This window comes from Homalodisca vitripennis, chromosome 4, assembly GCF_021130785.1.
Source record: "Homalodisca vitripennis isolate AUS2020 chromosome 4, UT_GWSS_2.1, whole genome shotgun sequence".
NCBI classification, from domain to species: domain Eukaryota; kingdom Metazoa; phylum Arthropoda; class Insecta; order Hemiptera; family Cicadellidae; genus Homalodisca; species Homalodisca vitripennis.
This window is the reverse complement of record NC_060210.1, coordinates 67,426,612-67,443,121: the sequence shown is the minus strand read 5'-3', so window position 1 is coordinate 67,443,121 and position 16,510 is coordinate 67,426,612. Positions and strand designations below refer to the sequence as shown.

General features: G+C 31.6%; 1 protein-coding gene and 1 long non-coding RNA gene across 8 annotated transcripts in view; one reads left to right on the top strand and one right to left on the bottom strand.

Moving 5' to 3' along the window:
- LOC124359450 (mitogen-activated protein kinase kinase kinase 4) overlaps nt 1–16,510 on the bottom strand; it is a 146,768-nt gene that overhangs the window by 97,339 nt on the left and 32,919 nt on the right. Inside the window, exon 1 of one of the 6 annotated variants that reach the window (XM_046812195.1) lies at nt 15,299–15,679. The exons of 4 other annotated variants lie outside the window; for them this stretch is intronic. In XM_046812195.1, coding sequence (XP_046668151.1) covers nt 15,299–15,324 — 26 coding nt within the window. In that variant the 5' untranslated portion in view covers nt 15,325–15,679. Of the gene's footprint in view, nt 1–7,442; nt 7,548–15,298; nt 15,680–16,510 lie in introns of those variants that run through there. One more of the 6 variants, XM_046812196.1, reaches the window with a different exon arrangement.
- Nucleotides 7,425–14,928, top strand: LOC124359454. Of its 2 annotated transcripts, none has more exons than XR_006922153.1 (2): nt 7,425–7,560; nt 14,827–14,928. It is a non-coding gene; the product is annotated as an uncharacterized LOC124359454 (long non-coding RNA). The 2 variants fall into 2 exon arrangements; XR_006922154.1 differs by having other exon boundaries at nt 14,025–14,928.

Genomic DNA, 16,510 nt, shown 5'->3' with positions numbered 1-16,510 from the left:
TATAAACCATGCTCATGCTTGATCAGAAGAGTAATGCAGATATCATAATTACTATCTTACGTTGGCTACAAATATAAAGAATGTTATAAAATCAACCTTAGTTGTTTTTTTTTGACAGAAGTATGGTTCTCAAAACTCCGTGTGTACATATTCTCTCGATCGAGACAACAAAGCAAGCTCAATCGTGGCATCGGAGATATAACTAATTTAATCTAAAATTTATTATAGTAAAAAAAAAATTTACTAAGTAATATAAGGACTTTGGTTCTTAAGATTTGCGTGCGAAGCCGTGGGTAACAGCTAGATAGAGGCAGGAATATGGTACATACCTTCATAATACGCCCAAGAGGCTCACGATGGAACGACTATCAATTATCTCAGCAATGTTTAGAATGTGATAGAAAAAGAATAAGTGAATATAGTGTACTGTTTTCAACGGGAAATTGCGTGCGAAGCCGCGGGCAACTTTTGCAAAAAATTATTGAAATGCGCAGCAAAGCGCGCCGGGCCCGCTAGTATACTTATAAACTAAGAGGTTATAATGTAATAAAATATTGTAATCCTATAAATAGCCAATCTAATCACAAGTGCCCCAATAATTGCAGCTTTAGCCATAACACATTAATTTTGTTAAGTACAGAAAAAGTTAACAATATTATGAATAATTAAAAAGAAACATATTTAAACTATAGAACTAAAACAATAATAATATATTTCAGTAATCATAAGTTAGCAACAATAATTGAAATAAATACATAAAACAAGCCAAATAAATACATAAACACAAATTGATACATTGCAGTTATATAAAAAAACTCACCTCAACCCAGAATTATAAAACTTGTCAATTGAAAATAAAGATAAAGAGATTAAGTATGATTTCAATTTTTGTTTAATATTGCATTATTTTTCTCTGCAGTTATTATTAATGGTATTTTAGTTTAAAAAACTTGTCCCGTGTAATTAGTGCTTTTCTCGTAAAACTGTAGTCTATGTTTGTCCAGTGTAATACCACATTGTACTTAATATGGAAGGGCCGTTATTGTTTTACATATTTTATATTTTCATTGTGCCACAGTATATATATATATATATATATGTATATATATATATATATATATATATATATATATGTATATATATATATATATATATATATATATATATATATATACTGTAAAATCTTCATCTCTTTAATAAGGTCTTTAACACTATAATTTGTTTTCAAATTTTTCATTATTATGTTAGTTTTGTATGATAGGTTAGGAAATGTGATAATATTAGAGATATTCGGCTCAAAAATGACTATACTGTGGCAAAAAGAAATTATAAACTTAAAATAGCTCAAGCAAAGATAATTGTGTTCCCTTCAAAGTAATCCCCGTTAGATATTATACACTTGTGCCAACGTTTTCTTCAGAAAGTCGTTTTTATGATCTTGTTCAGCTTCTCCTTTGATGCCGTCTTTATCTTGTCAATCGTAGTGTAGCGTCATTCTTTCATGAGCCTCTTCAGTTTCAGGAACAAGAAAAGTCACAGGTGGCCAGGTCTTGGGAATACAGTGGCTGCGGCACTATTAGTGTGTTTGTTTCGGTCAAAAAATCATGCACAAGTAATGATGTTATTGTGGTGCAAAAGCCAATTTTGATTCTACCACAAATTTGTGCGTTTCTGGTGGATTGCTTCATGCAAATTGCGCATAACTTGCAGATAATATTCTTTATTGACAGTTCTACCCTGTGCAAAGAACTCATGACGCACGACACCCCTACAACCGAAAAAACTGTATGCAAAACTTTCACATTTGACAAAGTTCAGACTTGGCGTGCTTTTTTCGGCCTTGGCTTGTATTTCAGTTTTCATTGGGATGATTAAGCTTTGGTTTCTAAGTCATAACCATAAACCCATGATTTGTCACCGGAAATGACCCTCTGTAAGAAATTTAGGTCATCGCAGACAGAGTGCAACAGCTCACTAGCAATGGTAAGGCACGGCTGTTTTTGGTTGAAATTGAGCAATTTTGGTACGAATTTCGTGATGACCCGTTGCATGGCAAAATCTTTGGTAAAAATGTAATGGCACGAGCCAATTGATATGTTCAGGTCCTCGACAACATTTTTAATGATAATTCGACAATTGGCCAATACTATTTTCTTCACATCATTAATGTTTTCATCTGTTCTTGAAAATCGTAAACGTGTTTGTGTTTTTCTGCAATAAAAATTTGAAGTGTTGCAAGATTAGACTATGGTGAGTCTGTTAGCCTCTGAGATGGGTGTAGGGGTGACTACGGTAAAGGACTAGAAGAAAAGCTGTTAAGATCTGGAAGCGTACTCAATGACAGTCAAGATAGATGATGCGTTAAAAAGCAGAAAAATGTTTAAAAAACCAAAACAGGAACTTGTTGATGAAGAGTTATGTATATATACAAGTTGATGACTTAAATTTTTTGTCGGAACAAATAGTGGATGACAGTGTCCTAATGGTTTGCATTCATAATTATACTGACAACCTTTTTCTGTTGAATTAAAATTCTCTCTAGACCTGTACCCCTTCCCTACATAATTAATCTATACCTCACATGCTTTCAAAAAAAAGAAATAGACCATCCTCAAATACTTAAAATCAACCTGTTTTTTTTTTTTTAATTTACAAATAAATAGATAACCCTAGACAGTTTTTTACACACAATATCCATATAACTTTTCCATGACAGACTAGAATCTATACTTATACCAAACAAAGTAATAGGAATTTTACAATATAATACATTTTCTGTTTTCGAAGATACTATTAAGTTTGAGTTTTATCTTTATTCAGGAACAATCCATTTGCTTCAAACCAATAAGTTACTTCACTGAGTGCCTGATCAGACAAATATTTGAGTTGGCCTATGTCGTTATGTACATTTAAAATATAGGTGTCATCTGCATAAATTGTAGAAAAGCTAAAAATATTACAACTAAGGTCATTTATTCAAATTAAAAAGACTATCGGGACCCCTAAGTAACACCTGGCTTATCATCTAAAATCTATGAGATTATACTCCTTACATCTACTACTTGTTTCCTGTTAGTCAAATATAATTAAAAAACATCGTTCGAAGTCTTTGCCATGAAAACCATAGTACTGTAATTTAGTGGTAGTATGTCATGGCGTACAGTGTCGAAATCTTTACTTAGATCACATAGGGTTATTTGAGCAGAATTACCATTTTCACGAGATAAGAGTAACTGTTGTATCATAATATCTACGGCCTGCATAGTAGATCTGCCAGAGCGGTAACCATACTGACAATCACTAAATAAATTTAAAGATTAAAAAATATTACAAGCCTGAATTTTCAGAACCTTTTCATAGATCTTTGCGATGACAGGTATAAAAAAAATCGGTCGATAGCTATTGGGAAAAAGTCCAGGTTTTTCTTTTTTATATATGGGTACCACTCTGAAGAATTTTAAGCATGAAGGAAAAATACCCTCTAATACCCTTTTGTAGATGAGCTTGTAAGTGACGTAATTATTTTCAACACTTCACTAGGTGATACAGAAGAAAAAACACAAGAAACCAGTTGCACAATGTTAGCCTTCTTCAGATATTCGAGTGCTGCACTGGTTGAGGCATTGAATTTTCTGCATATTTCTTCCACTGATGAGATGAAGAAATGGCTGAAGACATCAGGTTGTATGCTAGGTTGAGTTCCTGAGCCAGCTGGTAATACCTTTCCTGCAGCTCTATTAATAACAGTCCAAGCTGTTATACAATTATTAGAGGAATTCTCAATGATTTCCTCATTCCTCTGTCTCTTAGCTTCTCTTAACACTAACCAATAGTGATATCTTAAGGCGCGTTTCCACTGAGGCAACAATATGCGTCATGTAGCATGCTACAAGTGTCGTTCTGTTGCTATATGTGTACCGTGCGTCTTCATACTTTGTTGCAAGTAGTTTGTTGCCCAATAAATATGTCGCCAGTTGTCACTTGCTACTTGTCGCCGTTACTTGTAGCAAGGCCCAGAACATTTCAAGTCGTGCAACATTTTTCTGTCAGTAGTGTGCGTCACGTCTTCAGAAGCAGTGATAGCTGCTGCTTATTTAATCCTCGCAAATGGCAGAAGAAGAAGTAGGAAGAAGCCTAGGCGGTGGATCAGAGATTTATTTGTTAAAAACGGTGACAATCGCAAGGAATTTTTTGAAAAACTCCTTTCAAATGATGGTAGTTTGTTTAAAAATTTCACACGTATGAATAGGCAGGATTTTGACTACTTAATCGAAAAGGTCACTCCTTTGGTGAAAAAAGCAGACACCAACTGTCGGGATGCGATACCGGTTCAAGTGAGAGTATTGTTGACTTTACGGTACCTAGCTACTGGTGATAGTTATGCATCTCTTCAGAATTTCAATCCCAAGTATTGGTAGCATAAATTATTAAGATAATACAATTTTATTATATATAAACATTATTATGTAACAAATAATTAGTTGATGATATCGGGAACATAGTGACGTAAATTCAATCAAAGTTTATAGAAATTAAATGTCACATAATGTATAAAAAATAACAAGGTGTAATAAAATTAGGTTTAAATATTTAAAGGTGGAATATGAACTCTATTGTTATGAAAAATACCTAGATAATTTAAAAAATATATACTTGTTAAATCACTGTTGACCTACAAATGTACGTGTATGTAAAGACACTCTGTTCCTAATCCTAAATTTAATTAACTTACCTCAGAGTTCTCTGCTGTTGAAAATGTTTCTCTTGGGATGTCAACATCTAACAAAAATGTCAGGAGATTGTACGCAAACCATTTCTATTTTTTCGGAGATGAGCCACTCTTCGGTTTAGTGATTCTTTTATGTTCCCGATGAAAAGCAGATTTCAAATTTTTTACTTTCTTTTTTAAATCAGTAACTGAACAGTCGTACTTGATGGCTAGTTGTTTTAATTTGTCACATTTAATATTTCTATCTTTATAAAACACACTTCTGTTGTCCCATAGCTCTGGTGTATTATGGTAGTCTTCAATAAATAATGTAGTTTTTTTATTACTCCACTCCATGTCGCCCGTCTACTGCCGCACTCATCCACCTCTGCCTGGATAATGGTATACAGCGTGCGACACACTGTATTTTTGTAGCACAGTGTGGCATTCGTCTGGTGACATGTCGCAACAAGTAGTATGCGTCAGTGCCGCATGCTACATGTCGCAGCGTGTTGCCTGACTTGAAATACACCGTGCTACATGCGTCAGTGCCGCATGCCACATGTCGCCTACAAGTTGCCTCAGTGGAAACGCGCCTTTAGACTTTTTAGTAATGACAACAATCTATCACTATTATTCTTAGTATATATATATATATATATATATATATATATATATATATATATCTTTACAAATTAGAATATACTTTTTCATTTGCGCAAGCTTAGAAGTGTACCAATGTAGAGTATCCAACTTCTTTATGGCATTGGTTTTCTTTCTGGTTTCACCAACTGTTTTTATTGGAAAATAATACTTAAACTGGTTCAAAAATTGGTTAAAAATACATTAAAACTTATGTTAGCAGACTGAGCCTTTTTGTAAATATTTGCCCAGGTTTAAGTAGCTAACATAATTTTAAATTTAGGCCTTGTTCTAGAGACATTTATTCTGTTTATTTTTTTGGTTTGGATATAGATTGTAATGATATATTTCAAAATATAAGGCATCATGATCAGAAAGATCTAGTTTCAAAACTTCACACCAGTAATCTTTAGCATTTAGATTGGTCATTATGTTGTCCTAACAAGATTCACCACATGTCGGTTAGCACAAAACACTAGTTCCTGTACTTTTACAATGTTTTCATCACTGCAATTAGTTGGCCTTACACACAGCTTGAGACTTTCAACAGTGTCACGCCTTCTTCAAAGCGTTTTAACTACTAAACATGCGTACGATTTATACAGTCATCACTAAAGGCACGTAATAACTTTTCATGTCTATTTCATAACTCCACCAAGTTTAATATCCTGCAATGCTTATCAGCAGAAATATGATACCAATTCGGGTATTATTTTAATGGATCTTGTATATACAATACCAAATTTGAGGAAAAATGCACCAACCGGTGTTCTGGTACCTCTCACTAAAAAATTAAGCACTTTCGGTTTTCACAAAAAATGTTCCTCTGCATTTTAGAAATGAAAAACAATTTCTTTAGACCTGATATATTCAACATTTTCCGGGAAAGGACCTGTAGATCCCCCTTTCTTCTGGTAGATATTCCAAACCCCTAACCTGCAGGAGTTATAGTTTGACCACCCGGAGATCTATATATATATTTAGATAGAATAGAGTAACATCTTAGAGGTCCAAAGATCTAGAACTACAATTCAACATGACAAATAAAAAATAAAGATTAAACCCTGGCTTGCCCTGACAATTTTTGATCTGTGTTATCTGTCTTGTTATTTTCTCTTATTGTGATTTTGAAGACCTTCATATATGCATGTGGTATATGAGGATGGACAGAATTAGGTTACATGAAATACAAGAAAGGAGTGTGGTAAAACACACCACTGTGTTTCCTCATATCTCTCTAGACATTGTAAAAGTAATATTGGAGCAATTTACATTACTATTTACAAATAACCACACCACACCACACCACCACACCACCCTACCACACACCAATACCAATACCAATATGTTGGTGTTGTTGGGGGTTTGTGTTTTCATGTGACCACATCACCTTTTTTGCAATAAAATTACTGTAAAAATACAGAACTTTGAGTTCTCCTCACTTTAACACACTTCTGACAATGAATAAGATGAGTATATGCCTGGATTATTAGTGCACTAAGATCTGTAACACTTTAGTATCCGATTATCTTAAGACAGTGTAGGGCGAACACATTTAAAAACAATGTAAAAATTACTAATGAACAAGAAACATTACAATTACATTTAATTTTGTTACACTATTTAAATTTTATTACATTATGGAAATAGAAAACTGAGATGGGAAATTCAACTATTTAATGTCAAAACTAGTTAATATTAATACTGTATTGTCACACACAGTTTTACAGTATTTCCACTTTTATATAAATAAATAACTTTGATAGTTATTTATTTATAACTATCAGATTAAATCCGTAATTTCTCTATATTTGTGAAATATTTAGTCATTAAATATGCAGAAATAAAATTTAGTAAAATATACTGAGGGCTATAATTTTAATTTTGAGGCGTCAATATTATAGGAATAAGGCATTATTTTTCAATTGTATTGTCAAATGACTGGCAATAACAATAATTATTCAGATTTCTAAAGCAGATAATTAATATGAAGATTCTGAAGCAGATAAAATTATAATTATTATACATAGATGTGAATGAAACCAGATTTATATATTTACAACATGACAATCCAGTAAATTGCAATACTTACAACACAAAAGGGTGTAGTTAAGTGACTCAGGTGTTATGACTGAACACCACAAAGTATAACTATTTCATCAGACAAGGTACTGAGCCGATCAAGACAGTACAACAGTCTCACGTGGGAGGTAAGACACACGTCAAGCGCAAACTGTGATAACATGTCATATCTCTGTGACTCATTTGGTGCCAAAATTAACACACTAGGAGCAAACTGATCTAGTAGAAAATTTGAAAAACTTGTGAGTTTATTATTTTTATTTAAGCTCACACCAGAGTATTGTTCTAGTTGTGTACAATTATTTTATCTATAACATTTTAAAACATACTAATTCAATATTTTAAACAACCTATAATGACAGTTCCTACATAGCGTCTAAAACAATAAATGTAATTTTCAGTTTAAGTCATATACTGGCAGGTGGCGATGAGGAAAAGTTAGAATTAACAAAATAACAATGATATAGTTCACATTATAAAAAATAATGTGAATGTACATTATTAGGTATATTTTAGAGTCATTTATGAGTAAAAATATATTTCTGAAGTGATTGTTCATCTGATCAAAGGAATGGTCTAAGAAAAATTACTGAACGATCTCAAATTGTAAACAGAGTTTAGTCAACTCATTTACAATTTAAGCATGTGATTAAAATAACTATAAAAATAAAATAAAAGAGCCTGAACTAAATAAGATTAATACCTGTAACTTCTTAGTTTTTGTTATTTTGTTATTATTTTTTATAATGTATACACTTAAATTTTTTAACAACAGTGGATATTACCCTGGAAAGATAACAGATCAAAAATAATATCATATAGTGATGTTTCATACTCGTACATTCATCACACCTATTTTGAAAATTATAGAAGGATCGCAAATTTTAGCTAATAAAATGTAGAAACCCAAGTAAATTTTTAAATACCCAAGTATTTACACAGATCCTTCAGGACATTATTAAAGAAATGTACAGAATTATATTAACATGATTGGTGATAGATTTGGGAGCAGCTAGAAAACTAGTTCACAGATAGTCTACATAATTATTACATCTATACAAAACCTTTCCATTACTCAAAGCTAAAATTCAATTGCTCTTGCCATATGAATGATTAAAAATAAACCATTAACTCATAAAATAAGATTTTGTAATCCCAACCTGTCCTGTTATCTCCACATTTGTATAAATATAGTGAAGGAACAGTTGGGTTAAAAAAATTACAAGACTCTTAAGAACCATTCGATTTCCATCCTCCATTAAAGTTAATTATTGATTAGGGATTGATTGTTTGAAAGGCCAATACATACATTGGCCATCACCACACGTTACAAAAAAACCAACAGGTACATATTCCAAGAACTAGTATCTATTCTGTTCTTTAGTTACAGGATACAAAGTTATACAAATAAGCATGCATTAAAATTCAAAAATTAAGATTGTAACAGTTGAGTGCACTAGTCACCTGTCACAACAACAAAAATGTCTCTCAAGCTCACACCTAAAACCACTATTGGGTAAACAATTAGTTTTCTTGGTTTTATGATCTGTACATAAAAAATATTCATTGCAGTAGTAGGCTATCTAGAGGACTGACGAAGAGACATGCCACACTAACAGATGATACACAATCATAGCCAAGGCAATAATGTTCAACCACTGTCATTTGGTATTTGTTTCTGTTATAATTTTAGTTTGTATTTGGCCCTCTAATAATATTTTATTTTAGTGCAATGATTCAACTGTGGTACAAAAGTTCAAAATAAAAATGTCAGAATTGTTATTTGTATAAATAACAATATTATCATTTAATATGTCTGCTGAAAGAAAAAAAACCACAGGTCCAAGGATAGATTTAAGATTTTTTTCTTTCAAATTGATAATTTGTATAGAACTAGTGGGTACCCAGCACAGTTATGTGAGAAAAGATCCCACCTTTCATACCAATTACTACCTTTTCACAGTAGGGTCAATCTATATGAAATGAATTTTTTATATGTTATTTTCATATGAATCAGCAGTTCAAAAAAAGTTAAATAAAAATTTTGTCTTATTCTACATTCAGACAGATGGTAGCCACTTATGGCGGTTTGGCCACCCGGCCTAGTTGTAGACTTAACAGCCATTAACGAATAACAAAATATTTCCAAAAAGTGTAAAGCTACAATAATGAAACCTATGCCATCTTTTTCAGCAAAGTAAATTCTAAAATTTAGGTTCTTACAATTACATGTTAAACTACCCTTAATAACTTAAAAATCCCTCCGAAGTTTGTAATAAAATGTGCACAAAATGCACTTTTTAGGGCTAAAATTCCTGATGAAGGAATAAAATACCCAAGTTAATATTTTACCAACAGTAAGATATGAAAGAATACTTACTAACATTAAGGAAGAATTCCAAAATATGTATCCTTTATCTTTTTATACACAAATAAACAGTGGAATATTTGAAAGTTTTGAGATTTTGAGGTTTAATATCTATGCTGAGGCAAATTTAAGTGTTGCTCACAGCAAGCATCTAAATAATATTACACTACAGTAAAAATTTCAATCTTAGTATTTTCTCCTGAATCAAGTTATAAATGATTAAAGTTCAACAAAGAATACACCTTAAGTATTAAAAACCTTTACCCCACTTCACACTTGCAGTAGATTAAAATAATATCAGGTTTAGTCTTGTATGTTTTGTTTTTAATGTTCATTTATAATTTAAGTTATTTGTTTTTTAATCAAAACAAAAGTTGTTTACTATATTTTAGTTTAACGATTGTGATTGTGAAAAGTTCCTTAACAATTTGAGGTTTTCCCTGATCTGATTATCCTAAAAAAAGAGCATACTTATTTCTTTTGACAGTTTTTTTTTTTTTTTGAGATAGTATATTATTTTCATGTTTCCTATTATTATTAACTATAAAACCTTCTTTAATTTATTTAGCAACTAGGAAACAACATTTTTTAAACAACGGTTCATTTTACAAGAGCAACAACAGCAAATAGAACAAAGAACAATGATTAGAACTACCAGAATTCACACAGTGCTGTGATGACAAGGCCACCATAGTTATGTAATTGTAGAGTTATTTGGCCACCATGAGCTCCATCCAAAGCACAGTATTACATTCCTTCCTTTGAGGGTTGTACAAATTTAAAGTAGAAACTTTAGTTTTAATTTATGTATTATTCTAATACAATACATTCTGTAAAAAGAGTCCACTTTAATCAATCTGATTGTAAAGAAACATGAATTATTATATTAAAAATAAACAAACTAAAAGTATCTTAAGTTGATTGTTTTGAAAAGTAATTAAACACTGGATCAATAAATAAGCAACAACATCATGTTCTATACAAAATCTAAATTTCATAAAGTAAGTTGTTCATCACGAAACTCTTAACTGGTCTCTTTGAGCCTGACTATGATATGAAGTGTTTTACTTTCAATTAGGTGTCTTTAAAATCTGCCCACTGCAATCACCCTCATGATAGAATGTCCAGGTCCCAGTACCCAAAACCACTGTAATCCGAAAATTCAGATGTGTGTGTGAGTGAGTGCACATGTGTGATGTGATTAATACAGTCTTTTGAACATAATAACTGCAATAATGTTTTAAACGTTCAGAAAAAATGTTGTATAGAGACAGTATTTTAACATAATTGGAATGACTTTGTTAGTTACTCCTAACCAATAACAGGTTTCATGATGGCAGGCATTAACATTAAATTTGTGCTCAAACAGAATAAAATTACATTTTTTATATTGTGTAATTTTTAAAATCGGTCAACATTTGAAAAGAGAATGATTATCTCAGTAAGATATTATGTAGCTGTAAAGCAAAATAGAAGTGTTTTAGAATTAATTTACAATAATTTTGTTTTTGTTTCTTTAGAAACTTGAGAGTAGTATGCTACAAAAAGTGGAAATAATGGTAAACATAACAATTGACTAATTTCTAACTAAATTTGGTAAAGAGAGTACTTACACATGGCTTGGATAAATTTATTAGCCAGTCTCAACCAATAGACAGTTTTAAGATGATGGCCATTCCCATTTGTGCAAAGCCTTTATCTAAGGTATTTCACTATATAAAACAAAAATGTCCAAGGTTTTTTTTAGAAATGTCAAGCAATTTCAATCTACTTTTATACCTACTAATTTTTCTATATCTCTTAAAATTTTTAATAAAATGTTTTTGAAAAGGAATGGTTATACTTCAGTTACTATGTATCGTTGAGAAAAACAGAGTTGTATGCCAGCTCATTTATGAAAATGCTTGTATTTACTTCAGGTTTTATGACTGTAAGATTTCTAAACATCAACTGTACAAATCTTTTAGAAGTATATGATATCATCAAATCATTTTAATAAGTAATGTTTGGAAACATAACTTCTAATTGCAATAAAACCAAGTCCATGTATTTGGAAATAACTTTATATTCTTTGTAGATGGTCTTGTCTTATTGGATATTCTTCTCGTTATTAATTTAAAATCAAAGAATGCAATAAAGTTTAAAAAGTTTTTTGTGAGCTCTTTTGTTTTCGAAGGAAACATCTTCAGACCCACATTCAAAGACGAAAGGCCTCGCAATAAAAAGTTATTACATCGCTTGATTTAAAATTAATCACAAAATATTTACATAGTTATAATAATCTTTGTATTAAGAAGTTTCATTCAAGATAATACGAAGATTATCCAGAAAGTAACAGACATTTCTTAATGATGTGGCATTGGACGGGACTAAAGCCGCCATCTTGGTATCTAAACACTGTGGCATTCAGTATGCATTGAGCTGTTGTCGGGCGGGGTCTTTATCTCTTTTACTTTTCTCACTGTGATTAAATGTAATGTATGCTGCAATTGAAGTGCGTTCAGTGATAACGTTTCTGATGGCAAAAAAACCATAATCCAATAGAAATCAATCACCAACTGTGTGAAGTTTATGAAAATGGAATAATGAGTAAAAGCAGAGTAAGGTAGTGGTGTATTGACTTTAAAAATGGCTCCACCAATGTTCATGACAATAGTCGTAGCGGTCGACCTAGCCTAGTACGTGATGATTTGAAGTTGAAAATCAATGACAAAGTTATTGAAAATCACCGTTTTACAATGACATCTCTCAGAACATTTCCCACAAATTTCATGAAGTTTACTTCATGAAATTGTTGTAGCGAAGCTTGGATACTACAATTTTGTGCTAGGTGGGTTCCAAAAATCCTTACGAAAGATCACAAAAAACAAAGACTTGCTGCATCCTTAACCTTAATGAATACGACAAACACGGTAATGAACTTCTCTATCGTATCTTTACTGTTGATGAAACATGGGTGAAGCATGCCAATTGTGAAACAAAAATGCATTCTATGGAATGGGGACACACACATTCTTTAAAAAAAAACCCAAAAAATGTCTCCAAACTCATGAGAAAGATTATGGCAACTGTTTTTTGGGATGTTAAGGGTGTGATTCTGATTAATATTTTTGAACAAGGATGATCAATCAACGTAGAGAGGTGCTGTGAAACATTACATAAGCTACGGTGAGTGGTACAAAACAAGCATAGGGGAAAATTGAGCTCAAAAATTTAGTTTTTCCACGAAAATGCATGGCCCCATACAATCAATTGTACACAACAAGTCTTGGAAGATTTTGATTGGGAAGTGTTTGATCATTCGCCTTTTATACCCCAGATCTGGCACCAAGCGACTACTGCCTTTTTCCAGCGATGAAGACCTGGCTTGAAACGCAGTGCTTCGATAATGACGATGAACTTCACGCTGGCATTAATCAGTGGTAAGATCTCAGGTGGCAGGTTTTTACAAAGCTGGAATCGGAAAATTTGTGTCACAATATGACAAATGTCTCAATTTAAACGGGGATTACATTGAAAAATAGCCTAAGAGTGTAGCTTTTAAATGTATATAATAAAATGTTCCCATTTCAGTTGGTTACTTTTTTATTTGAAAACCGCTGTTACTCTTTGGATAGCCCTTGTAGAATTCCAAAATGTTTGAAAGTGTTACCAATAATCACATGCCAATCTTTAGAGCTGACTTAACTTCAGTGTTGTATGAATTAACATTCTAAACAAATGCTGCATCTTCAGTTTAATCTTCAGCCATACATGAAATCAGGGAGTTTGCTAACTAACCCAGCCAAATCCATGACTGGCATGGTTTATCCAGAAATATTCTAGGGTTAACCAACCATCCTTTGAATGTAGCCTCTGAATCAGTAAACAAATATACTAAATAAAATCACCGTCTTCATCATTTACATGTTTATACTTTTTTGTCGTATCATAATTACCTTGAACTCATACATAAAGTAATACAGTGGAGTATCCAAGTTTTGTATTTGAGTGCCTAAACGCATTAACAATATAACAGTAATTTGGACATTTTCCATTGTTTATGTTATATAAGTAAAACTACATTTGAGAATTCGTAATATATCTTTATCTCCAAGGGTGGAAAAAATCTTTAAAAGGCAAGCATACAAAACTTAAACTAATGAATGTATGATGATAAACCTGCCAAAGTTAAACTTAGCACCAGAACAAAAATGTACTAGAAATCATCTTTAAATGTTCTAGTGGGGAAGATGCTCGATTGACTACTGCGTTCACCGCTGATCTGACACGTGTGTTGTCATCATGGTGTGACATAACTGGACAGCTATCTTCTAGACATTTCTAACATAATAGAACACCAAGTAACAAATATAACAGCTGATACAACAAAAATAAAACAGCTGATAACACGAAAGCGAATATACTCGGGCATGGAGATTGTTCACAAAACTAGTGTTGCACAATATATCTTGGTCGTGGTGGTTAAAGGGTTAAAAAATCTGATTTTTATATATTCCAATTTTCTCAATGAAAACAAATGATTAGACCCAATGCTTCAATTGTACTTCTCAAGGTTCATATATTTTAAGGTGACAACTTCCAAAATTGTGTAGTATTTTGATAACATTTCTAAAACAGATTACATGCAGATTTCAAAAGAGGCATTCACAGATTTAGGCAAATTTTTTCCCTGGAGTATTTCGCAAGATTAATACAAATTTACAAGTGTTATAAGATTGTCAAGTAATTCCAAGCAAAATTTATGCACACTTATTTTCCAATAACTTTTCAGGTTTCAAGATGATGGCTGTTTAAAGTTAAAAGTTATAGAAGTATAAAATTGAACCATACTAAATAGATATCTTTACAAACATAATTTGGGATTAATTGTAATTAAATTAAATCCATGTTTTTATAACAAAATTTATATATAAGGTTGTAAAAGTTTTTGTCTAGTTAGATTTCAAGATTGTGGACTTTCTAAATGTTTGAAAGGGTTACGATTATATTAACATGCCCATCTAAACTAATAATGTATTTTCAGTTTGACATTTCGAGATGACAGCCTTACATGAAATCCACCTTTCATCTGACTGAACCAGAAGGGATGTTTAGAAATAAAATTAAAATGAAAATTGAAATGAAACTTGGCTTTATTGACTTTATTTTAATTACTTGGATGCACGCTTATGGAGAACAAAGTAGAAAAATTTTCAGAAGTATGTGTTTTTGTTTTTTGTAATATTGAACAATTATAAGATGTTGATAGCAGTAGCAATCTTTATCCAATGAGAAGCTCTATTACTAACAACTTGATCAAAAATAAACATATTTGCACTGTTTTACACCATTCATAAACGTAAAAACAAATTACAAATATTCTAACAGAAAAACTTGATAAAATTTCTTGAAAATTATTCAGAAAATTGTATAACTAAGAGATAACATTAACTGTGAACAGCTGATAACTTAAGCTAAACGAATATAACAAACAAAATTGTTGTAACAGAACTCACTTATGTCTCCTATTTCGTGCTTTCATAGCTCGTATAATGGCAGTTACAAAAGCAGCACTTGTACTTGAGGATTACACTGAAGAGAAAAGTGCTGTCAAGAGTGGCCGACAAATTAGATAAGAGACTAACACATCATAGATAGCACTGATGGCATTGGCATAGACACTCTTTGGAGTTATCACTTTGTCAGTGTTGTGATTAACTGAATACCAAACGTTAATTAATCGATTGATCTGTGGTAATGTCAAGTGCAACTGGTAGGTTGGAGCATTTTTACCAGAAACTAAACAAGAAGTATTTTTTTAACCACAATGTTATTTTGACTGATCTATAAAATAATTACATATATTTATTGAAATCTTCCTTTATAAATAAATTGAAAATACTGATATGATACTAAAACAAAAAATTGTCCTTAACATGCTACGTACAATCGATTAGTAAGTACACTTCTCTCTAAAAATCTTAATTATTAAAATATTTTAGATATGTATCATGTTTGTAGAGGGTGCATGAGGTTCTTGAATTTTATATATATATATATATATATATATATATATATATATATATATATATATATATGGAAAGTGATCATTGTTAATTAGTGTTCTTAAAACTGTGCTTAAGAAGACAGTGTGTTGTATTGATTGAGACACATGTATTGCTATATCTAAAACTCGTAAAAATTAGATTGATCTGAAAATCTTTTTTTACAGATTTAAACATTTCTACCTGGATCTAACCCTGGGATAGCTGATATATCTTATATTTCAAGGAATTTACACTTACAGCATGCAGGAACCCAGTAAAGTTGTTCTCATGTGACACGTTTTACACAATTACAGCATTGTTAAGTGTACACTTACAATTAAAATATAATTTAGGTTTATATACACAAACATATAAAGAAGTTGACATTTTCAACAGCAGGTCATTTGGAAATCTGGCATAATTTAACGTGTTGCGAATTGATTCTCATGGATGAACTCAATATTCAATAACAAACCATTCTGTCCATGCATAACACTCATATCAGCTGCATCTCAAGTTTATAACTATATTTATCAATTTATTGCCCGCTACTAAGAAATTTTAACTTATTTATTTTATATAAATGTTTAGAAGTATACACATATTTTAAGTGTACGTTCAACAATACTACAACATGAAACCTGACACGTACTGGTGGTATGTGTCATGTAGCCAGAGGTA